Source organism: Peromyscus eremicus, chromosome 22, assembly GCF_949786415.1.
Source record: "Peromyscus eremicus chromosome 22, PerEre_H2_v1, whole genome shotgun sequence".
Lineage (NCBI taxonomy): Eukaryota > Metazoa > Chordata > Mammalia > Rodentia > Cricetidae > Peromyscus > Peromyscus eremicus.
In genome coordinates this window covers 28,312,579-28,336,425 of record NC_081437.1, presented here as the reverse complement: position 1 = coordinate 28,336,425, position 23,847 = coordinate 28,312,579, and the positions used below count along the sequence as shown (strand labels likewise).

Genomic DNA, 23,847 nt, shown 5'->3' with positions numbered 1-23,847 from the left:
AAAATGTGTTCAACATCACTAGTCACCAGGGACATACACCTCAAAGCCACAAAGTTGTATCACTGAGGATATGCCAGGGTAGCTATTGTGGCACATGGTCCTCTAGACACCATGTGGCCATTGCCCTGTTGAACAGTGTGCAGCTGTAATTATTGGAAGGATATTTGTACAGAATTGAGCTCATTAACTTTCCATCATAGGGCAGGGGAGGGGCTCACGAAGTCCCACCCCTCCCCAGGGAGTAACAATTAACAGTTGCTGGGAAAGAGAGTTTTTCCTAACAGCGTAGCCACCCGTAAGTTGCCGCTAGTTCTGAAAGTAACTGCAGGTGAACCCACTGGGTGGATCATTGCTTTGTTTCCGTCCCTGACGCCCTGTATGGGTGAGAAGATGCTGATTCTCTTTCTTCAGGACAGTTTCACACAACCGCTATTTAAAAGAGAGAGAGGGGTCTGGAGAGATGACTCTCCAGGCCGAGCGCTTGCCATGCGTGCGTGAGGGCCGAGTTCAGATGCCCAGATGCCTTGTAGAGCCAAGCAGGCCTGAGGGCCACCAGAGATCAGAGGGACAGATGGGGGTCTGCGAGGTGTGACAGCTTAGCAGAGTGGAGAGTCACAAGTTGACACCCTGGTGGGAGCCAGTGCCATGGTGGGAAAGTTGCACAGTGCTTGACTAATTCCTGAAGGTTCAGAGTAGAGAACTGTGATGTTTAAAATATCCAGGATGTCTCAGACATGTGGGAACCATATAATTTTGAGATTTGTCACCCAAGGGCTCAACCAGGCTCTCACACAAGATGTTGTAAAATTATCCCCTTGTACTTCTGACACATAGCAGAGACAAAGCTCCATGTGAACTACACAAGAGCACTGTGTTACTAACACCATTGCTGCAGCAGCTAATTTTCCCCAGGTGTCTAGCTAACAAGAAAAAAAAATATTACAAGACATGCTGAGTAAAAAAGGCATAACTTGAGAAGTGGAGTAAGCAATAAACCCATGTATGCAGGGATGTGAGGATTTTCAGGTCAGGAATTTTGAGCAGGTTTGAGGAACACATTAAAAGTTCAATAGAACAAGTGGCCAACTTGAGCAGATAGGGGACTCCTATGAGGTGTGGGGATACTGCCCATCAAAACTACTGTAACGGAGTTGAAGATGGCCTTCGTTAGGTTCGTGAGTAACTTGAGCATGGTAAGAGTTTCTGAGCTTGAGGATATCTCAATAGAAACCTTTAAAGTCAGAAAGCAAAGAGAACCAGGATAAATTAGTACGGGAAGACTGTAGGACTCTACAAAAGTTGTAACAGGAGTAACAGGAATACCATGGGGAGAGAAGAAACAGAAAGTAACTGTAAAAGATAACGACTAAATTCATGTCAGACACCGCACAAGGGAGACAGGGACCTCAGAAGACACCACACTGGATTTACACTTCTCTTAAACACCCTAGTTAGGCATGCGTTTCCAAACTACAGAAAGTCAAAATACTGAAATCCTGAGACAAGGAGAAAAAACAGTCATGTTACTCACAGAGAAGCGAAGGCAAGAATCGCTTCCAACTTCATGGAACCCATACAGACAGGAAGAGAGAAGATGTGACATATTTAGTGTCGAGGAGGAAAAAAGAAAGAAAAAATAAAAACACCAATCTGGAATCTCTACCCTGTGAGATTACCCTTCCAAGGTTAAGGAAAAGTAACAACTCTCAGACAAAAACAGCTGAGGAGTGTCGTCAGGACCTGCCCTTGCAAGAACTGTGTTGTGTTCTTCAGTCAGAAAACACTGGATTAGGAAGTAAGATCTGAATAAAGATCACAAACAACTCAGATAACTATCAGTAAAATGAAGGACGTGTGTATGTTCATCGGTGGAAGGTTAGCGAAGCTGAGGTCAGCAAGGATGGTTTGTAAACATGAGCTTGAATAAAGAAGGGACACTCGAGTGTGCTGTGGTCCACACACTTCATCCCACAGAGGATCTTGGTTGTGAAGGGAGGGTGGGCGCTGATGGGAGGCCGAGGAAGAGCTGCCATTGGGAGGTGACGGATGTTGACTTGAAGCCTCGTGACTGGAGACTCACGGCAGGCTGGGCTCTCTGCGTCTTCCCAGCCTCTCTGTTTGCTTTACAATGACCTGCTGTACTGCACGTTTATATCTGACATGCCTCACTGTACGTGTGTTATGTTTACCTTAAAGTGTTTCCACAGAAGGCCAGGAATGGTGCCAAGCTGGACATCCTAAGGTCACAGTGGAAGGAGTGAATTGACTCTCATAAATTGTCTGATTTCCAGATGTGCACCATGGCATGTGTACACACACACACACACACACACACACACACACACACACACACACACACATTAAATAAATTTTCAAATCTATTAAAGAGTTAAGGGATGGAGCTGGAGAGAAGCACGTGGTTAAGAGCACTGCTTGCTCTTTGGGAGAGCCTGAGGTCTCCCCTAGCACCACATAATAACTCACAACTGTCCGTAATTCTAGCCCCAGGGGATCCAACACCCTCTTCTTCCTTCTCAGTACACATGGTGCCCAGACCTATGTGGAAGCAAAACACCCATACATATAAAATAAAAATACCAGTGCAAAAACTTAAATCAATAGCTTCTGTTCTCATTTTCCTGTTCTGTGATCCTTTACTATTATTGAGGTACCCCATTTGTATTCATGCTAAGAGGTTGTGCATAACTATTTTGACTTTTCTGATCTTCTGTAGAGATCATTTTCATATATTTCAATAATAACCACATGGTAAACACTGTTTGAATTAAAATGGATACTCATTTTTATCCACAGAACTATTTGGATATATTGGATTTATCCACAGATATATTTGGATATATATCCAATATATATATTGGATATATATTTTTGGATATATATTGTTTTTCTGATTGAGCTGTTTTGATGCTTTTATCCTGGAGATAAAGTTAAGATTGAAGTTAGGAGAAACCCACTTTTCTGGTCCAATCCATTGTTGGAACATATGTGGTTCTGTTGATGAATATTTTTGGCTGTTAGGATTAGGAATCGAAGAGCTTTCCAAAAGGAACTATCTCCAAGTCTAATCAGTAAAAGAAATGCTGATAGCAATCCAGCCTTTTGTGTGGCCCTGCTGTCTTGGGTATCATCAAAGTCAAGTCAGTGTATCGTTCCTACTTCCAGTAATCCTTCAAGGGAATGGTGAATTACCATCATGATCTAGGAAGTGTCTATCATTCCTCCTCTTTCTGGCACTTAGCCCCAGTGCCTCCAGGAGTGAGCTTAGGTCCTCTCCAGACTAGTCACAGGGTAAGAATACATTTGGCTTTAGTTGGGTCTGGCCACATCTCTAATGGTGTTCTAGGCCTGCTCACTGCCAGGAGAGTTTAGGAAGAACAGCCAATGTGTGGGCTATTCAGTAAGAACCTCTCATCCAAGTGTGTTTCTCTCTTGTAGGTCATCCACACCTTCCTGCTGTTTCCCACTATTGAGCGCATGTCTGAGACCCCCAATGGCCGGTTTGCCACTCCACTTTTGTGCTGGTTCCGATACGCGCTCTATGCTACCAGCTACTTAGTATTTAAACCGTGTCCTGAAATAATAAGGTCTTTCATAACCAGAAAAGCCCTGGAAAGACTGAGCTTTACCGGCGAAATTCCTTTGAAGAATCTTCTTCAACCGTTCTGCCTGGGTAAGCATGGTTTTTAAAGGTGTGTACCTGTTGTCCTTTAAGGGACTGTTGACAGAACGATCTTGGAATGTTCATGAATATCAGACAGTTATCTGTTTGACTTTTTCTACCCCAAACTTAATCTTAGAATAGAACTTGAGATTGAGTGAAGGGAGTTTGTGTGAAAACGGATAGAAAAGCCTCACGGAGCTTTGTTTTGTTTTGTTTTAAAGATTTACTTAATAATTATTATGTATACAGTGAGTGTTCAGCCTGCAGGCCAGAAGAGGGCGCCAGATCTCATTACAGATGGTTGTGAGCCACCATGTGGTTGCTGGGAATTGAACTCAGGACCTCTGGAAGAGCAGCCAGTGCTCTTAACCTCTGAGCCATCTCTCCAGCCCCGCCTCACAGAGCTTTAATGTTCCCTTCAGCTCCTGGTTCTGCGCTGTGGCTACAGCATGGTGAGATGTGCCAAGCATAGTGCACAGCATGTGTGGAGTCCTCCCAGGAATCCAGAGGTGGCCAGTAGTTCAGTGTCTGCCACAATGGCCCCACAGAGTGCACGGGTTACATCTTGATGCTTATCTTTAAGTCAATTTAGAAGAGTTTAAGTTATGAGAGAGTAAATACCATCATGCTAATATATTTTAGTACTGTAGTCTTTGCTATATATACTTTCAGAATATGCCAGTGATTAGTTTTTCTAATCTGTACTTTTAATAACTTAGTAGTATTTATCAATGACTTGTTTGATTATTTTTATATGTATGGGTGTTTTGCTTACACGTACGTCTGTACACCATGCTGACCAGTAGAGGGCATCAGATCAGATATGGAACATAAGAAATTTTGTCTTTCAATTATGTATCTAAACTTTAAGTACAATAATGAAATGATAGCTGTATGTCAAGTAAATATACAATACATATACAATCATTTATTTTTTGTTTAAGCAAGTGCTTATGTAGAGATATTTTCTAGTCTTTTCTACACGAGAGTTATAAATACCTTCCTAGAGAAACATCCCCCTGCAGTCACCAGTAAGGAAGGAACCTCCCTTGTAGTTGCAGAGATTGGCCTCTAGACATGTCCTCCAGCAGCCTCAGCTGCAAGACAATTTAACCCCAGTACACATTCCCGTTCTTGACAAGGCCAACCAGAGCCTTCCACGCACATTGTTGCAGGCTTTCCCCCACACCATGGTAGACTCACCATTTTCAAAATAGACCTTAAAACCAGTGTGAACATTCGTCATCTCTTCAAAGGACCAACGCACAGACAGATGTATTTGTGTACACAGCCCTCTTGCTGCTGATCTGCCTGCTTCATCTGGTCTTCCAATTCCTTGGCTCTGGATCTGGACTAACAATATCAAGTAATCAGTATTTCAGTGGTCTCAGTTTTCCCAGTCTGTGTAACTGTGATTACAGGCAAAGGAAGCAGGAACAACTTCTCATCCTTTCTAGTCCTCGGCTCATCTCTGCCTGGATATTTAATTTAGTTCAATCTAGTAACATTGACCAGTGTCTCAGATACCCCAACCAGCACATGCCTTTCTCCTGTGGCTCTCCAGACCCACTGCCTCATCTTGCAACAATTATCACAGAAGCTGCCCCTGTCCGGCCACCTGGTCATGCCTTTGGCGACTTCCTGAAAGGACAATACTCTCAAGAGATGTCCTCAGCCTGATGGTGGTTAGGGAGCTCAGCCACATCTCATGCCCTGGAATACTGGTAACTAGTATTCCTAGGGGCCACCTCAGTGGTGTGGTTAAGAAGAATTAACAGAAGATCAGGTCAGAAATCATTCCCAATGCTCCTTTTGGTCCAGCTACATCCTCCCCCTGCGGACCTGCTCCATGGTCCAGTTGCCCTTCAGAGGACGACCTTTAACTTGCCGGTTGGACTGCAGGCCGCCCTGTTGTGTTTATGCGTTATGTAACGTCTGTGCTCCGGGAGAAATCTTATGGAAACAAATGGAGGAAGTTGGCTAGTCCAAGTGGGAGACTGTAAATCCTGCCCTGTCCAGATAGGGCATCCTTCCATGTCCTTCAGTTTGTGCTCACGTTTTTGTTGTTATAGGCTCAGAAACTTCATGAACCAAAATACTCAGTCATTTCAGGTGCTGCCACCCCTTGGCAAAGACGGCACACCAAGCCCACTACTCCATCTCACGTCCCCACCCTTCCTCTAGCAGGCCGTGGAGTTCTTCTCCAGTGGGAGGGAGAGAAATGTCACTTCCCAGCTAGAGAGTGGCCCTGACTCAATTAGCATATAGTGTAAGCATTACCTCTGCATCCATCAGGGCAATTAGATTGTGACTAGATTGTCTCAGATGTTGTTCTTAAAGACTATACGTGGATTTCCCCTGTTAATTTCAACTCAGGAATGTTTGGTACTACATATTTTCCCTGGAGTGGATGGGCTTCCGTTTCATGAGACATGGTCTTCCCACTAAGACAGCTAAATTAGATTTTCTGATCAAAGCTACAAGAGCTCTTTGTAGTCCATGGCCCTTGTGCCTGATTCAGGGAAACCTTCTGTGCGTATAGATGAAGAATGGTACCTCCCTTCTCCCCTGCTAGAGTTAAGCACCACATCCCCTTTGCTGTGACCAACATACCCAGGAAATTCAGAGCTTTGTCCCAGCTTTGTTTTTTATAGGTTGGAGTGAGATGGACTATTGTTAACAGAAAGTTCAATCCCCGTGGCCATAGCAGATAGGAAGCTGTTTTTCTCATGCACCAAGAAAGAGCTGCAAACACCGTGCAGAAATAAGCAGCACCCCATCCTCACAGCTGCCGGGCATGTGGACACTTCAGCATTCTCATTCTGCTGTCCTTAGCGGGCTTTTCTCCTGGTCAGAATCCCATGGTCACGTGACAGCTCCTACGCCCTCCTCTCTAGCATTGACAGAGAGAAGGGGAAGAATAGGAAAAAGCAAGAGACTGACTCCTGCCTAGAGAGAAAGGTGTCTTCCACAGTCCTCTTCCTGTAGATTAGAACCTGCATCCCTCCGTGTAAGGACGTTGAAGTCATTGATTTTGACTTTGAGTTTCAGGAGAAGAATTAAAGGGAAATGGGTACATTTCCATTGGTTTTAGGATGATTACATCGCACCTGCCACATCCCCACCCAGGGCTGATCCTGAGACCTGTAGTTCATGGAGCTAACCTCCTTCCTAATGCCTCACTAAGCCAGTTCACAACACTCCCCTTGACCACGGCTGATCCATCCTAGTGTGATAGCCTCAGACTAAGGCCACCTGTTTGATCAGGCTAGCCCTCTTGATAACTTACCACAGTGCACCTGTCTGTAGCAGAGCCCCTCAGTTCCCATGATTATGATAGTTTACATTGTGAAGAGAGATTAAAATGTAATTTTTGCCCTTTGATTTCTATTAATGTTTATAACTCCCCAGTCACTCTTCTCCTAAGGAGGAGGTTAGCACAGGAACTCTTCTGCCCAAATGAGTCTTGTGAGAAACACCAGAAATTCCCTCCTGTAAACATGAGTGATGTGAACATATAGGATCTATTTACCTTTTTAAAGATGCTTGGGGTAACTAGAGTTGTACCTCAGTCACAAGAGACCACGAAGAACAGTCATGGTGTTGGTGATGGTAATGATTGGCAGTGGCTTTGTGTGTTCTCTTTCGGGAAACAGGGGCTGTCAAGTGTTCGAGGCTAGCCCTAGACTCTCAGTCTTCTACCCCAGCCTCCTGTATACTGGAATTGCAGTTGTGTACCACTGCACTGGGCTGGAACGATCACACTGTGCAAAAGAGTACATATGCTCACACACAGTAAATGTTCTACCTCCACAGTTCCCCTGCCCTGATTAAACTAGGTCCATTTTCAGTAATTCCTTTTGCTTCAGGACCAACCATCTTTATCCTCCAGAATGATTGCAAAACCAAACAATTCCAGGACACGTTACTGTAAACCCTACTAGTGGCACCAGATCACACGCCTCCAAAGAGCTGCACAGCTGATGTCCATCCCCACATTCTGCTCAGAAGGTTTTGGTGTATCTCTTTAGAACCTTGCATTTTTAGTTTATTGTGATCTTTCTTCCCATGCCTCATCCCTGGGAGTTACAAGTTCATGGCCGATGTCCACGAAAACACTTAGACCCCTCTTATCTGTGCTTCTTCACCCACGTGTGAACGTGCTTAGCTTATCTGGGTGCGTCGGCCTCCATCCTTGGCCTCTATAGTGACAACAGATCAGGGACCACTTTAGATAAAGAGGCAGGCTTCTCCTCCACACCCCTCCAAAAGCACCTAGCCAAGCACCATCTCCCTCAGCCCCTTCCCATTTATGTCACTTAACTCTTTTTTTATATACCTGCTGCAAGCAAAGCACTGGATAGAGTAATGGATGAGGCACAGCCCCTGCCCGTGAGTTACCAGTGGAGCGGAGAGGCAGTGGGGGCCATGTGAGTGTGTCCCAGTGTCTGCTGTCAGAAGAACAGGACGGGAGTGATACTTAGAGGAAGTCAGACCTAGGTCAGTTACAGGACAGAGGTGACTGAGCCTGGTGTGTGGATGGCATCGGAACAGGCCACAGGAGTTACAGGACAGAGGTGACTGAGCATGGCCATGTGGACAGCATCAGGACAGGCCACATTTGTACAGAATGCAGCCTTTGTTGCCCACTATGAGCACTTGGAAACCCAGCGACACTGTGCTGTGAGGTCAATGCCCTGTTGGTCCTGGGCCATCCGCCCTCTCTCAGCTGCCCTGAACCCTTCAGCCTTTCTCCTGGACACTGAAGGTCACTCCATGGTGACACTTGAAAGTCAGACATGTCAGAAGGTGGTCGTAGCAAAGAGATCAGAGCATTGAGCTCCTCGTGAACCTTTGTGCACCTGTATTTAGGCTTTAATGAAGCCTAAGTAAACCACTGTTTCCTGTGTCATCCTTCGTGTTTTCATTTCCATGGTCCTTGTTCTAGACCTTTCCTTCAAAGCAGTGCCTGGAACTCGGAAATCTGCTGGGTATCAGGCATGCTGTTGACCGTCATTGCCAAGAGCAGTGCGTGTCCACTGAGGAAATGACACTTCGGTGTGGTACTGTTATTTCTGACCACTGTGTTGCACTGGGAGCCTTGCTGAGGAGTGACAAGGATGACTTACACAGAGCGGTTACCTGAGAAGAAACAGGAAGTCTTGTTTAGGAGAAAAGAAAGAAGTTTACTTAGCTGGAAAATGATGAGATAACAGTAAAAATTAAAATAGGTTGGAGTATATTCACTATGAAAACATTTTCAGAAATGTGAGTATCTCACATTGTTCAGATTTTTTCCTATTCAGGTCTGTACCCTTTTCGATGTTTGGTCATCACCTCTTTCTTGTTGGTTTCTAAAAATTTGAAAATGTATCCAGATGCCAGTACTTTTGCCATATGGTGCATGTCTGTCTCCGTTCTTAGGCAGTCTCTTGTTTCTCAGAAGAGCCAGCTTCTCTCCTATCCTGAAGACCTGTGTGTCCACATCCCAGCTCTCCTGTGGAATGTGGCCATTGCTGAGTGTAGCAAGAATCTGACTTCTTGACATGGGGTTCCAAAGGCCACCCTCAGTCCTCTAGGTCCTGTGTTGTTCATTAGGAGTTTTTCCCCTGCTCTGGCAGAAACAGTATCCAGTTCAAGGATTGTTCCTGCAATCCCTTCTGAAGTTTCATTCTCTGGATTCTGACTGTCTGTCACATGACTGTGCTGGTCAGTACTCAGCTAGAACTCAAGGATGACCCTTTGTCGGTCTCTGGAGCTTTCAGTCACTGGAGGACTCTCCTCTCCACTGCTCTGCTCTGCCAAAGTCACTGCGTTCACCTTCCCAGAGGCCCTGTCTCCTCGATGCAGAATGCATTTAGAGTTGTGTCAATCAGATATGGAGGAGGATAGACATGCAGACAGCTGCCTTTGAGAGGAGAGGGGATTGATGACAGCTCCCAGTGGTGGGGACATGCCACACCAGACAGGTCCACACAAGGAGGCACCCTTTTAGGTCAGGAGGCAGAAGGGACAGATGACCCAGAGCCTGTATTGTGGATTCCATGGAAGGATGGGATGAAGTGGGCTGGGCACCTGACTGGAGAGATCTAGGATTGCCTGTTATAACATCTGAAGTCTCTGGGTGGTCTCCTGTCTGGTACCTAGTAGCCCTGGGTTGATTTCAAGAGGAGGAAGGGGGTGATGCTGGGATGCTGTGTCGGAGTTTCCAGAGAGTTAATACCTGGGATTTGAGACTTTGATGGGGTGGTTTACATAGGAATGGTGTGTTGTTCACTGAAGAATCTGTCTCTGACCTACAGAGTATGGATTTTGGGAAATAGGAGCTTTGAGTCCATATCCTCCTCTTGATAACACTCCAGCCTGGGAGTACAGTAGAAAGACCACCTGGAAATGTTGGGTGCTTACTGATGAAGCTCTCATGAGGGTGTAAGAGGGCCTAACCACTACATGGCAGCCAAGGAGGGGCCTCCCAAAGTTTCACAAGTGTGGCTTGAATTCTGCTTCTCTGTAGCATCAAATTGTGACTCGGTGTCTTGTAGTTGGTATTTTGATAAAATACTCTTAGCCAAGAAGTATCTAAACTTTAGCCAGTGTTAGTCAAAATGATTTCTGAATTTAATCTGTAAATGTAGCCACAAAGTCTTCCTTGTGAAATCTGAGGGGTGTCGTGTTTCTAGATGTTTCCAGAGACAGAAAGTGTAATCTCTTAATGAAGACTTCTGAGTTGTAAAAGTGGCAGCCAAAGTGTTTCAGTTGTTTGCTTCCAAACCTCTCCATTGGGAAAATCTCAAGTGGATTTTCATTTCCAATGGCAATAACTTCACATAGCTCCTCCACTTCTGAGATGAATAAGAAGGACTTCATTTGCCCTCTTGACTAAAACAACTGAAAAGACAAACAGAATGTGAAAGTCAAATTTGTTAAGACACTGGATGCTGGACAGCGAAAAGCAGAGGTTCTGAGAAAAGAGAAACCAGTGAAGTGAATTTTACAATTCTCTGCTTTTATTGTTTGATGTTCCCAGGCTGTCATGAGGGGGGAGGAATACAGGAGGAGCTCTTTTCACTTGCCCGAAGGGTGTTGGTCATGCTCTTGTGACCTATGATGCATTGGCATTGTGGGGCCTTGCTGGCCAGGGTTGGCTGCCCCTCCCAGGGTCAGCTAAACCTTGGAGACATAGTCCTCTGTAAACACACCTTGCCTTTGCAAGCCTGCCAGAGAGTTCATGTACATCTTTTAGACCCACAATTCCTGACATCACATAGCACTTGGCCTCTAGAGGAAGGAAGCATGAATTTGCTGAAATTAATTTGATATTTGTGTTTCTTCTGTATATTCTAAGTGTTTAACTGTTTGTTTCTTTGTTTTTTAATGAAGCTAATGCTGCCTACCTTGGGAGCCAAGAAATGATACACGTGCGGAAGAGAGATGATGAAATCATAAAGGAACACTTACCTAAGGTAACCACTCTGAGGCTGCAGGCATGTTAGTTGATGGGTAGAAACACTGACTGAGGACACGAGGCTGGAACTGACTAAGAACTGAAGACGTTGAGCCTTTGTGGATTCAGCCGAGGTTCTGTTACCCTTGAAAGTTATATGGAGTAGGTAAAGCTGATTACAGCTACATAAGTTTATTTTGCCACTTGTTTTGTTAAATTGATTTTAAAAAATCAATGCTTTTTTATTTTAACAATGTATTAAGCTGAGAAGTCTCAATAGCACCTGTAGAATAAATGAGTTCTATTGAAGTGTAACAATTCAAACAGTGGAGAGGAGCTAACCTTGCATGTGACCTAATGAACAGGAAGCCTAGCTTTCTCCTTCTCCAACACACAGGGCTGTCCTGTTCTCACATAAAAGCAGCTTTCTGAGCTATCAGGACGTGTGTGATGCCTGCAAATGCTAGACTCACTCACAAAAACATCTGGAAGTGCCAGTGTCCGAGGCTCTAAAGCCACTATGGTTTAGAATATGCCCAAAGGTCTAATGCATAGATAGCCGAGGCGCTTCTGGGACATCATCTGTCTGCGTCATCCTGCAGAGGGTAGATCTGCGCTGGTGTTTGTTTGTTTGTTTTAGATGTTTATTTATTTTATGTGCATTGGTGTTTTGCCTGCATGTATGTCTGTAGAGAGTGTTGTGGATTCCCTGGAAATGGAGTTACAGACAGTTGTGAGCTGCTGTGTGTGTGTGCTGGGAATTGAACCTGTGACCTCTAGAAGTGCAGCCAGTGTTCTTAACTTTTGATCCAACTCTCTAGCCCCAGTCTGCACTGTTTTTGTTCAGTTGCTTCAGTTCCATCAAACCTAGGCCCTTGCCCATGCTGAAGGCACATGACCTGCGCTGAACTTCTCCACAGCCCAGAGCTGCACTGTTAACCTCCCACACCCACACTCCAGAAGTGCTTTGTGTGGTCAGTTTGCATTGAGATGTTTCATAAGTTCAGTGCACATTGACTTTCAGGACGTTAGTACCTGGTGCTCAGGATGCAGATCAGTGGTAAAGAGTTGGCCTGGTATTGTCCAGGACTGAATTCAACCTCAGCACAGGCAGAGAAACATTAGTAGCTTAGGAGGAAAATATGTCATTAATATATTGATTACATGTTGAAATAGTTTATATGTATTGTAGTAAATAAGTCTAATGTACATCTACAGTAATTTTACTCATTCCTTCAGACTCTCTTTAACACTGTTACTAGAAGTTTCTGGAAGTACATCTGTGCCTTGCTGTGTGCTTCTGGACACAACACTGACCTAGAACTTTACAGCTGATGTGGAACACTGACATCTGCTGGGGACAGTAGAATGATCCCTGACGGATGAAGCACTGTGATAGGACCTGCATGCCAAATCCTAGGTAGCACACTGCAGTGAGGATCTCTTCTTAACTGTGAGACATTAGACTGAAGCCTGTCCACAATGGTGATTCATAGTTCTCTAACCCCCAATACAGTTTTTTGAAAGCAAGCATTATATCTGTTGCTTAGAAAAGATTTCATTGTGTTAAAAATATTCACTCCAGCAGGACCTGGGAAAATGCTAGTATCTGTTGGTTTATATCGTCATATTTACGTCATCATATGATCATCATATTGGTGGTCTTCATATTTCCTAAGCAGCAGTTGTCTAGAGATAGAAATGTTGACTCAAGAGGAAGCTGTTCTTGGCTGACAGGATAAGGTTGGACAAGGAGGACCTACTTATTCTCCAGGGCTCTGAAATACTTCCAGCATTGAGGGTATGAAATTACCAGAAAACAGCATTTTATTTTGTAGTTAAATTATAAACGAGTCTGTTTCCAGAATGCATTTAAGTTCTCCAGGTTGGAAGTTTGTAAAAACAATTCACCTCCTGTTTTATAGCAAGATTGGCAGATACTTGCTTCCAAACTTCACACTTGGGGAGTGAGTGGGCTGTCACGTTAGAGGCTGTCCTGCCACCTGGGGAAGCCAGCTGCTGTAAAATACAGGATCCTGTTCAGGATTCTGTGTGCACGCTGTGCTCTGAAAGAGGTCAGAGAGGGGCTAACTTATCCTGTGCTAAGTTGAACCCATATGTACGTGTAATCATTCCTAGGTAGAGGTCTACTCATGGTGATTGGCAGGGTTGGATGTCTCCTGACACTTTCTCTGGATAAACCTGGGAGCATGCTGGTGGTCAACATTTCAAGGTTGACATTAACACAGGCTCAGGAAGAAGCTCTCAGTCTCCAGGGAATAAGTGTGTTTCTAAGACGACAACATCAAGTGCATGGTAGAATTGAAGGCTAGTCCGGTGTCTCTGGTCCTGCTGGTGTGCAGCTCTATAACTGTCTCACTGGAACTCCCTTACCGTGAGCTCACGAAATGCCTTCACCAGCCAAAGAGCAGCTCTCCACTCAGCTAGGGTGGTCCCTGGTCCCCAGCATTCCAGAGCAAATACAGAGAGACAGGAAGTGGATGGCAACTTCCTGTTAGGAAATGAAACATGGGAGGAAACATGCTGCAACTTAATGTTGATAAAGGTGACTCAACGTAGTATGTCCCAGCTAGGAAAATAAGGGGAGTTAACTGGACACACAGTTCTAGGAAGGTGGGCATTGTCTCCCCTATTCCAGAGATCGTTTCTTCCAGTGGTTCTCAACCTTCCTAATGCTGTGACCCTTTAGTACAGTTCCTCATGTTGTGGGGACTCCAACCACAAAATTCTTTTCATTGCTACTTCATAACTGTAATTTTGCCACTGTTATGAGTTGTTATATAAATATCTGTATTTTCTGATGGTCTGAGGTGACCTCTGTGAAAGGGTCTTTTGATTCCAAAGGTGTCGTGACCCCCAGGTTGAGAACTGCTGTTTTAGTCAAAGCCAAAAGCCCTGTTCCTGAGACTGCACACGGCTCTGCCTTGGATGCTGTGTTCAAGGTGCCCTGTCCCATTTCCACCGAGGCAGAGGTACTCAGAACCTGTGTGCCTATTCCCACTGCCCAGCGTGAAGTTTCTGAACCATCGTTGATGCAAAAACTTTTTACTATTCAACTCAAATCCATTACATGAAGAGTATTTTTGTACCATCTAGCCAAGAAGCCATGCGAAAACTAATCTAAAAACGGTGTCTCACCACATTGTGCCGAAAGCTTCCTAGACCCTTCTTCTACCTTGATCAGCTGGCTTTGGCTTTAAAGTCACAATTAGATTTTCTTCTGTTGATTTCCATTGCTCACACAAAGAGAGGCTTGAATATATTTAAGGAAACTGATCAATTGAACTCTGAAAAGTCGAGGCTAGCTGTCTTCCTTGCAAGAGCAGCAGAATGTATTCTCAGTCCTAGACAGCTGTGTTGGTTTACAGTCTCCGACAGTAAATAGTTGCTTCCCTTTCCAGGTGAAAATACAGCATCATAGTTCCTTCCAAAGGAGTGTAGCATGATGGTGACATCAGAGGCTACACTGTCTCTTCACCAGGCTAACTCCTGCTTTTCCTTCAACTAGGCTCTCACTGTCATCTCCACGAAGTTGCCCCAGCTGCAGCATCCCGTGGCTCCCATGGCTCCCTGTTCAGAGTTAGAATATCACATTTGTCACACGGTGTGAATGCACAGCCTTCCTCTCGCCCCACCCACGGAAGGAGCAGTTATTTTCATCTGAGGGTCCAGCACAATTCAGAGTCTCTGGTGAACCATCAGTGAATGGGTGCTAGCTGGGTGGGTGGAAAGACAGATCAGTCAGGAAGCTTTTATAGGATATGGATTATATTGAAATACAGTCAACAACGTACTTAAAATTTAATTTGTGATACAGTACCGTGGGCACCTTTATTAACACATTGAAGAGGAAGAGGTAATAACAGGTGCTGGAGAGATGCTCAGTGGTTATCAGTGAGCACTATTCTTGCAGAGGATCCAGGTTCAGTTCATGCATCCACATCAGGCAACCCACAACCGCTGTATCTCCAGGTGCAGGGGGTCTGATGCCTCAAGCGTCTATGTGCAATTCCACTCATGTGTATAGACATGCAGAGAGACACATGTACACACATATAATTAAAAATTAAATATAATTAACGATATAATAACAGAGTTACTTCTTTGAGTTTGCAGTAATGAGTGTCAATCTGTTTTTACTCATCTACAGTGAGTTTACTATGATTTGAACAAATATGTATTAATAATATAGTGGCTTATTGTCTGTATTTATAATTGAAAGGAATATTACTTTATCATTAGGGGTAAATGACAAGTTTATACTCCCAAACACTGGATCTGTGTGGGCCTGTAGACTCCAAGTTAAAAGCCCCATTTGGGAAAGTAGCTGGGTATGTGATGTGCGGTCTCGGGCACTGATCAAGTCATGAACAAGGGACAGCATCAGGAGTATCCATTCTCAACCTGTGGGTCACAACATATCTGGGGCGTGAACCACCCTTTCACAGGGGTAGCCTAGGACCATTCGAAAACACAGACATTTACATTAAGAATCTTAAAAGTAGCAAAGTTATATGGTAGCAATGAAAGCAATTTTATGGTTGGCGTCATCACAACACAAGGGACTGTATTAGAGGGTCACTGCATTAGGAAGTCTGAGAACCGCTGAACTAGAGGATATTATGAATATTTGACTACATGATATAGCCACTGACCAATCAGAACCAGCCGCCAACAGCCCGTTCAGATATTCCTGTATGTGTCAGTTATCCTAACAAATGTGGTGAGATCACCCCACTTGAGGGATAATTTCGGGGAAGTGTTGGGAGAAAATTGGGAAACGGTTACGTTTTAGGCGGCGTGTCTGTTTGAAGGCTTTAGAACAATGAATGCGGTGGGGTTGGGGATGAAATGATTCAGGAGGGAGACTCAAAGGCCCTTAGTGCAGGTGGGGTGTTAGCAGATGGGGTGGAGGAATCTGAGATTGTTGCCCTTGGTCTAGATTTGGTGGTGAGGGAGGATGGGAAGTACTCCCAGGTTGTGGGAGGTGGTTGGTACTTGTGTGTGCGACCCTGTGGGATATCCAGGCAAATACATGCCCAGATGTATGCTGTGAAACTTAAAAAGAGGAGCCTGGGCTCAGTTTTGGTTTGGGCATCATAGGCCTAGAGTTGGAGCTGTGAGCATGCATAGTGACCACCTACGGAAGTCTGTAATATAAAGAAAGAAGCCGTCTGCAGCTAGATGCATGGCCATTTCAATTTAAAGGTTGGGGATAGAGTAACCGTCGAATATAACAGAAATAGAGGCAGGGAGCGGCATTAGGTGAGCTCTGGACTAAAGGAAGCCAAGGGAAGAAAGTCAACCGTACATGTGGCCGCTCCAGATTTGTGTGGGACCCTGCGGGGTCTGCTCTGCTTTATCAGGTACCTGGTGTATCTGAAGTAACGAGAAGGTCCTCGTGCCCTTATTCTGTCCTTGTTCTAAACCATCAGGATGTACATGTCTCCTTCATAGACAAGTGAATGAGTGTTTGGTTTTAAACTTGACATTTTCTTTGAAAACTCACCTAGGAAGGAAATTCTAAACTGCCGTGACCATCTCTGGCTCAGGCTCTTGGAAACAGCTGTTATGTTGCTGCTTCCGGATAGAATCTGAATATCACTCTAGGTCCACAGGGGTCTGCAGTTGTTCACAAACAGAGCACATGGGCTGCAACTTTTGGAAGAAGGTGTCAGCTGTGGCAGGGCAAGGTGGTGTTGCCTCTGCCTCGGGCCAGGGCTACCATGGGGCTTAAAAAGGGGGCGGAGTGCTCTCAGGGAAGGAACTTTCTAGCCTAGCTCTGTCCACATCTTCTGCTTTAGCCTGCCTCAGCCAGAGGTGTGCGCTGCCTGTGGGAACAGACCTGGGCCTACCCCAGGGCTGTGTGAAAACGGTTAGTGTGTGCCCACCACCCCTGCAGTGACTGGGTCAGCTTAACTGTCCCCTCACCTCCCCTCTGCTCTCCTGCGTCCACTCCAGCCCCAGTACACATGACCTTGTCAGACCTTCTCTCAGTGGGTTAGAGGAGTCCGCCCCAGAGTCTCCAGGTGTGTGTCTTCCCCTCACACGCCCTTCATGTATCCTGTGGTCTCTAAGGGCTCTGGAAGGGACCTGAGGACCAGTGGGTGGAGTCGGGCACAGGTGCTCCCTCTAAGCACTGCAGTCCACAGGGGTCAGGTGACACTGGGAGGGGACAATAAAATGCTGTTTCTTGTCTTTCAGCTGACATTTTACTATGGTAAGACAGATGGCTGGTGTCCAGTAAAGTACTATGAAGACATGAAGAAGGATTTTCCAGAAGGCGATATCCGACTCTGTGAGAAAGGAATATCCCATGCCTTTGTCCTTGGTTTCAGCCAGGAGGTGGCTGCCATCGTTGCTGACTGGATGAATCATAAACTGCCCAAAATATAAAAACTGGCCCTGGGAAGACGCACCTAACTGCTGATACGTGGGAGCTGTAGGTGTGTCCTGCTTACGGGTGAATGTTTAATCTTAGTGCTTGAAAAGGAAACATGAGACCCTGCTGGCTTACAGACTACCAGCTCCCTGTGCTAAGACTAAAGTGAACACAGTTGATGACTCATTCCACATGTTCCCTGACTCAGGATCTCCACAGTGATCTCCACAAAGATTCCTCTTTTTACAAGGAGCCCGACAGAACTGTACAGTGCAGTTTGCCCAACAGGATCCTGACGAGCCCAAGACAATCTACATATAGGTGATTCCAAGTGAATCCTTACTTTAGAATAGATTGTCCTGAATGAAATTATGAAACACTGACTAGCAAATGAAACCCCACCCATGAGTGTGAAGTGTGCAGTCAGGTGTGTAAAATGTGTAAGCCTGAGAAGAGCACCCCTGCTCTTCCAGCTGCAGGGAGGAATGAGCAGGGATGCTGGCAGTGAGCTTGGTTTCCCTGAGGGACGGGGGAAATCAAGTGAGACGTTGTATGGGTCTTGGCTGAGGTCATCAGCATGTCTTCCTGCTCCTGCTGCAGTAAACCAAGAATCAAGGTTGCCTGGCATTTGTCAACTAACTAGACAGAGCTGCTGAAGGATCCTGACTCTGACCTGCCACGGGATGGCCAGATGGCCAGCAGGCTCCACCTGAGCCCTAAAATGCCAGGTCCCTGCAGGTGGCTCCTGAGCAAGAGGGAGGGATGGACTGTCCACATCAGGTGTGTATGGCCGTGGAGTGGCTCATTGCTGTGATTCCTCCAGTGAAGCTCCATGGACAGGAAGCTGTGAACTGATGCCTTTCATGATGCTGTTCGCTCCCCTATGATTCTTCCCTTCTGAAAATCTAGAACATACTTTTTGGAAAGATGTTTTAAATTGTTGAGTAAAACATTAGTATAAATGTATTCCCCAGTTGCCTAAGCTTTATTAATTGGAAAGAAAATTTTTTGCACATGAACAGAAGTAATCCATTGAATTTTGTGTTACTTTACCTCTGAAAGCATATTCTTGACTGAGAAGTGGAGGACCTGCTAGGCTGCCTTCCCTTAATTGACTCAGTCCTAAGATCCCAGAGTCCAGTAAACCCCACTGTCTGTAGTGACAGCTGACACCCATTGGAAACATTCCATTTTCTTCTAGAGAAAAGCTCCCATAGCTGTATCATTCCTCAGGGGCAGTGAGATGGTCCTTCCTCTCACAAACCTAAGATGCTAATGGAAGATTTGGTTGTGATGTGCCTCCCGCTCAGTGGTGAGTGAAGAAAGTTCTAGTCCTTTGTATGACTTCTGCATCTGAGCTCTAACTTCTCAGAGGGGAAAAGCCAAACTCCAGACAAGGAGGCCTCTTAGACCATGGAGAAGACCGTTAGCCACACAGTAAGGGTTGGTGCTACACACAAGTCCTCACTGGCATCTGCACACTGAGGCCTTCTGGAGAGCTGACATGGGAAGCCAGGATTCATGCTCTGAGTACCTTGCTTAGAGGACAGGTCCAATCAGTGGAAAATCAGTGCACAGAAACAAGTGTTGGTAAATCAAACCTACAGGAACAAAACAGCATTCATTGATTGCTTCCAGAAATCACTCTGTGTCTTCCAAACTCTACTTAAAAGACCCTGGTGCCTCATTCCTATTCCTCATCTAAACACCTAATGATATTTATAATAAATGTTTTACCTGCAGTTCCTACTGTGTCTGGTCTGATGTTTGTGTGCTGTGGGCAAGGATACAATGTGAGCAATGGGCCTGAGCTAGACTCACTATTAAGGGGAAACAGTATTTTGTCATTGCACTTTTGATAGAGGGAAGGATCTGCTTTCAGGAGACTGAACTCTTAATAATTTCAGAGGGGCTGGAAAGATGGCTCAGTGGTTAAGAGCACTAGCTGCACTTCCAGAGGACCAGGGACCCACAGCCCAATTCCCACCACCCACATGTCAGCTCATGACAGTCTGTCATGAAGAGGATCTGACACCCTCTTCTGGCTTCCCTGGGCACCATTTGTGTACTTTGAGACCATCTTGAACTATATGGCAAGACCTTGTCTCCAGGGTAGAAGGAGATGGAAGATGAGGAGAGCACTGGGGATGAAAATTGGTAACTAGTGGGTGAGATCTGTTTCCCAGTGGTTCTGCCTGTGTGTTGCAGTTAGCCACGTGATGGCCACTGTGGTCTTCCTAGTGTTTCTTATAAAGCTGTCTGATGTTGTGTGAAAAGCATTACTGGGACCCTTGATCCAGGCCCGTGGTGACCCCTTGAGCCATGAAAGAAGCTCCAGAGGCAGCCTAAGTTGGCTCATGTCTGAGACCCTTTCCCTATTTGCTGCACTGAACCACTGAAGCCTTGGACAGCCGGGCATGTCCTCTGTTTTGATTTCCCTCATACTTATATTAAAGCTGTAACAATTCTGACTAAATGAGTATGACATACTAACACGACTCCTGACTCTGGATTGAATGTTTTTTATTATAAAACAAATGTGGGGGACAGTTTGGATGGTGTTAAACATGGTAGTGTCCTTTTTTTTTCTGACTTCAGTAATTATACTAAGCACAGGAGAATGCCTGTGTTATACTGTTAAATATTGTTACATATTGTGTTAGGATTTCTATTGCTATGAAGAGACACCAAGACCATGGCGATTCTTTGAAAGAAAACATTTAATTGCGGTGACTCGCTAGCAGTCCAGAGATTCAGTTCATTACCATCGTGGTGGGATGTGGCAGTGTGCAGGCAGATATGGTGCTGGAGAAGCAGCTGAGAGTCCTACATCTTTCAGGCAACACAAAGTGGTCTGAGACACTGGGTATTATCTTGAGCATGTATGAGACCTCAAAGCCACCCCCAAAGTGACACATTTCCTCCAAAAAGGCCACACATATTCCAACAAGTCCACACTTCCTAATAGTGGTACTCCCTTTGGGGGCCATTTTCTTTCAAACCACCACATTCAACTCCCTGGCCTCCAAAAGCTTGTAGCCATATCATAATGCAAAAATGCTTTCAGTCCAACTTCAAAAGTCCCTATAGTTGATAACAATCTCAAAATTATTATTTAAAAGTCTAAAGTCAAAGTCTCTTCTGAGATTCATGTAATCTCTTAACTGTAATCTCTTGTAAAATCAAAAATGCAGATCACATACTTCCAACCTACAATGGCACAGGATATACACTACCATTTCAGAACAGGGAAGGGAACATAGTGAGGAAATGCTGGACCAAAGCAAGACTGAAAACCAGCTGGGCAAACTCCAAACTCTGCATCTTCATGTCTGACATCAAAACGTACTTCAGATCTCCAACTCCTTTCAGCTCTGTTGACTGTAACACACATCTCTCTCTCTCTTGGGTTGGTTCCTCTGCATTAGCAGCCCTCCTTGGCAAGTATCCCATGACTCTGGCATCTCCTACATCTTGGGGTCTCCAAGGAAATCCAGGCATCAACTTCACAGCTTCACACAATGGCCCCTCTAAGCCACATCCTGACACATGCCTGGCCTCAGCAACTTTTATTAGTCTCTGGGGAAGTTCTACAATGCCTTTCTTCTGTCCTTGACTCTAAAGGCAGAATCACATGGCTGAAGCTGCCAAGTTCTGCTGTTTGCTGGGGCTGGAACGTGGTTCCTTCATTCAATTACATCTTCACATACTTTCTGTCCTTCATTGCCTAAGCTTTGCTGTTGTGGAATTTGCTCTGTAGACCAGTATGGCCTCAAGCTCAGAGATCCAGAAGCCTCTGCCTTCCAAGTGCTGGAATTAATGGTGGGCCCCACCACACCAAGCTCTAAGCTTTTCTTTAATTTCCTTTCACAAGCTAGAAACTTAGCTGGGTAAGATATGCTTGCCTTTGCCTCCCTAGTGCTGGGATTAAAGGTGTATACTATCACACCTGGCTCTAATCTTTTAACTCCTTTTCACAAGTTGGAACTTAGCTGGGTGGGATCTTGCCCTGAAGTTACCACTTCCTTTATTTCAATTCTTTTTTGTTTGTTTGTTTTTCGAGACAGGGTTTCTCTGTGTAGCTTTGCACCTTTCCTGGAACTCACTTGGTAGCCCAGGCTGGCCTCGAACTCACAGAGATCTGCCGGGCTCTGCCTCCTGAGTGCTGGGATTAAAGGCATGCGCCACCACCGCCCGGCTATTCCAATTCTTAATGTGTTTATTTCCTTGAACACAGGACTTAGCTTTATTCCACTTCCTAGTGTCCCTTTTCTCTGTCTGTACATTTTTTTTATTTGCCCAGTTTGTTCTTTTTATTATAAATCTTTATCAGAGTTATCACTAATAACCAACCACATAACAGAGTTCGTGCTAGGTTGTTTTGGGATTTCCTCTGCCATGGAAATTAATCAAAAACTCTTCACTTTAGCCTCAGGCAGACTTTCTGGACAAAGGCAAAAAGCCACATTCTTCCCCAAAATATCACAAAAACGATCTGTAGACCACATATTAATATTCTGCTCTGAAACGTCTTGAGCCAGACCTCCACAGTTCAAATAACTCTTAACACCACTGTCTTCCATTCTTTTTCTAATATAGCCCATTAAGCAGCACTTAAAGCATTCCACCTCTTTCCTAACCTAAACTCCCAAAGTCCATTATTATTCTAAACAAAAACATGGTCTCTCCTATCACAGCAATACCCCAGTCCTTGGTACCAACTTTAGTCTTGGGGTTTCTATTGCTGTGAAGAGACAACATGATCACGGCAACTCTTAGGAGGAAAACATCTAATTGTAGTTTCTCACTTACAGTTCAGAGGTCCAGTTCATTATCATAATGGTGGAACATGCCAGTGTGCAGGCAGACACGGTGCCAGAGAAGTAGCTGAGAATCCTACATCTTTCAGGCAACAGGAAGTGATCTGAGACACTGGGCATTATCTTAAGCATAAATGAGACCTCAAAGCTGACTCCACAGTGATGCACTTTCTCTGACAAGACCACACCTATTCCAACAAGGCCACACTTTCCAATAGTGACTCTTTCTTTGGAGGCCATTTTCCTTCAAACCACCATAGTGACAATGATTATGATAAAGAGCATTCATGGCATTTATTTAATACTTAGAGATACATCTCTTAGAGTCATTTCCTCCTTCATTCAGAAAATGTGCAGGCTAGGATGTATTGCTGATATTTGTGAGATCAAGAGAAGCTACATTAACCAACTCTAGTGACTTTAATTGTAAATAAGAAGATCGTGGCAACCCTTCTACAGCCAATATCCAAGAGTTAGTTACAATGTGGGATCTGGCAACTTATTAGTAAACTATTTTGTGCTGTTACATGAAAACCCATTGTCCTTTAATGCCTTGTTCATAGAAATTTTACCCATATGATTTTGTGACATGATACATTGGTCTCTTTGAATGTACTCGTTCGCTGGGTTATGTGGATCTTCCAAATACAGATAAGAATATTTCATTTAACAATATGAGATATAGCCACATCTGATAATAATTGTTGCCCACCCTTCCAAGCTCACAGTGGCAGGCACAAATTTTCCAGATTTTAGTTTTTCAGTTAAAGATACATACCGTTCTATTCTACAATCAATACAAATGTCACCATAGAAAGAGACAACTGGTATCTTAGCATTGCCATGGAAACAGTCCTTTAAAGGAATATGGGAACTCCAAGTCTCCATGAACTATACTTTGGGAACCAATGAGACAGAAATGAGGACCAAACTCCAATGTCTTGGCTTTGGCTGATTATGTGAAAGAAACACAAAGCTGGAACTGTATATTTGGAGATCAATGTACACCTTGATTAATTTTGGACACATTGGAGTCTGACTTATGGCCTTGATCCTAAGGGAAAAGAAAAATGAACCAGGCCTTCTCTTTTGAGAGCCGATTTAAAAAATGGTTTTGTTTAGTGGCTTATCTGCACATCCCATTGAAGGAAAACACCACGGAGCTAGTCAAATGACTCAGGAAATGATTATGAACTCCCACATCAAAGCAGAAAGGTGGACAGATGTCCATCAGCACCATTGCCAGTGAGATCAGCTAACAGCTCATGGATCAATGGGAAGCATCATCTGAGACTAGGAATGTTGAGTTTGACCATTTGGTTAAAGTCAATTCTGTGTTTAGAATATGTTATGTTCATGTTTCAAGATGGTTTATGAAACTCCAGTTGTGAATATGACTCTTGGTGGTTTTAACAATGTATTTGTACTTTGAAAAGAATTCCCTACCCAAGTTAAGTTGATATGCAGGCATTCCCTCTAAATATGCTCATTTACTTAT

At 44.6% G+C, this 23,847-nt stretch overlaps 1 protein-coding gene across 1 annotated transcript in view; it reads left to right on the top strand.

Annotated features, from left to right (window-relative positions):
- Positions 1–19,271, top strand: part of Ldah (lipid droplet associated hydrolase) — a 56,526-nt gene extending 37,255 nt beyond the window's left edge. The window contains exons 5-7 of the mRNA XM_059248458.1: positions 3,457–3,691; positions 11,063–11,145; positions 17,352–19,271. Coding sequence (XP_059104441.1) covers positions 3,457–3,691; positions 11,063–11,145; positions 17,352–17,543 — 510 coding nt within the window. The 3' untranslated portion in view covers positions 17,544–19,271. The remainder of the gene's footprint in view (positions 1–3,456; positions 3,692–11,062; positions 11,146–17,351) is intronic.
- Positions 19,272–23,847: the final 4,576 nt, after the last annotated feature.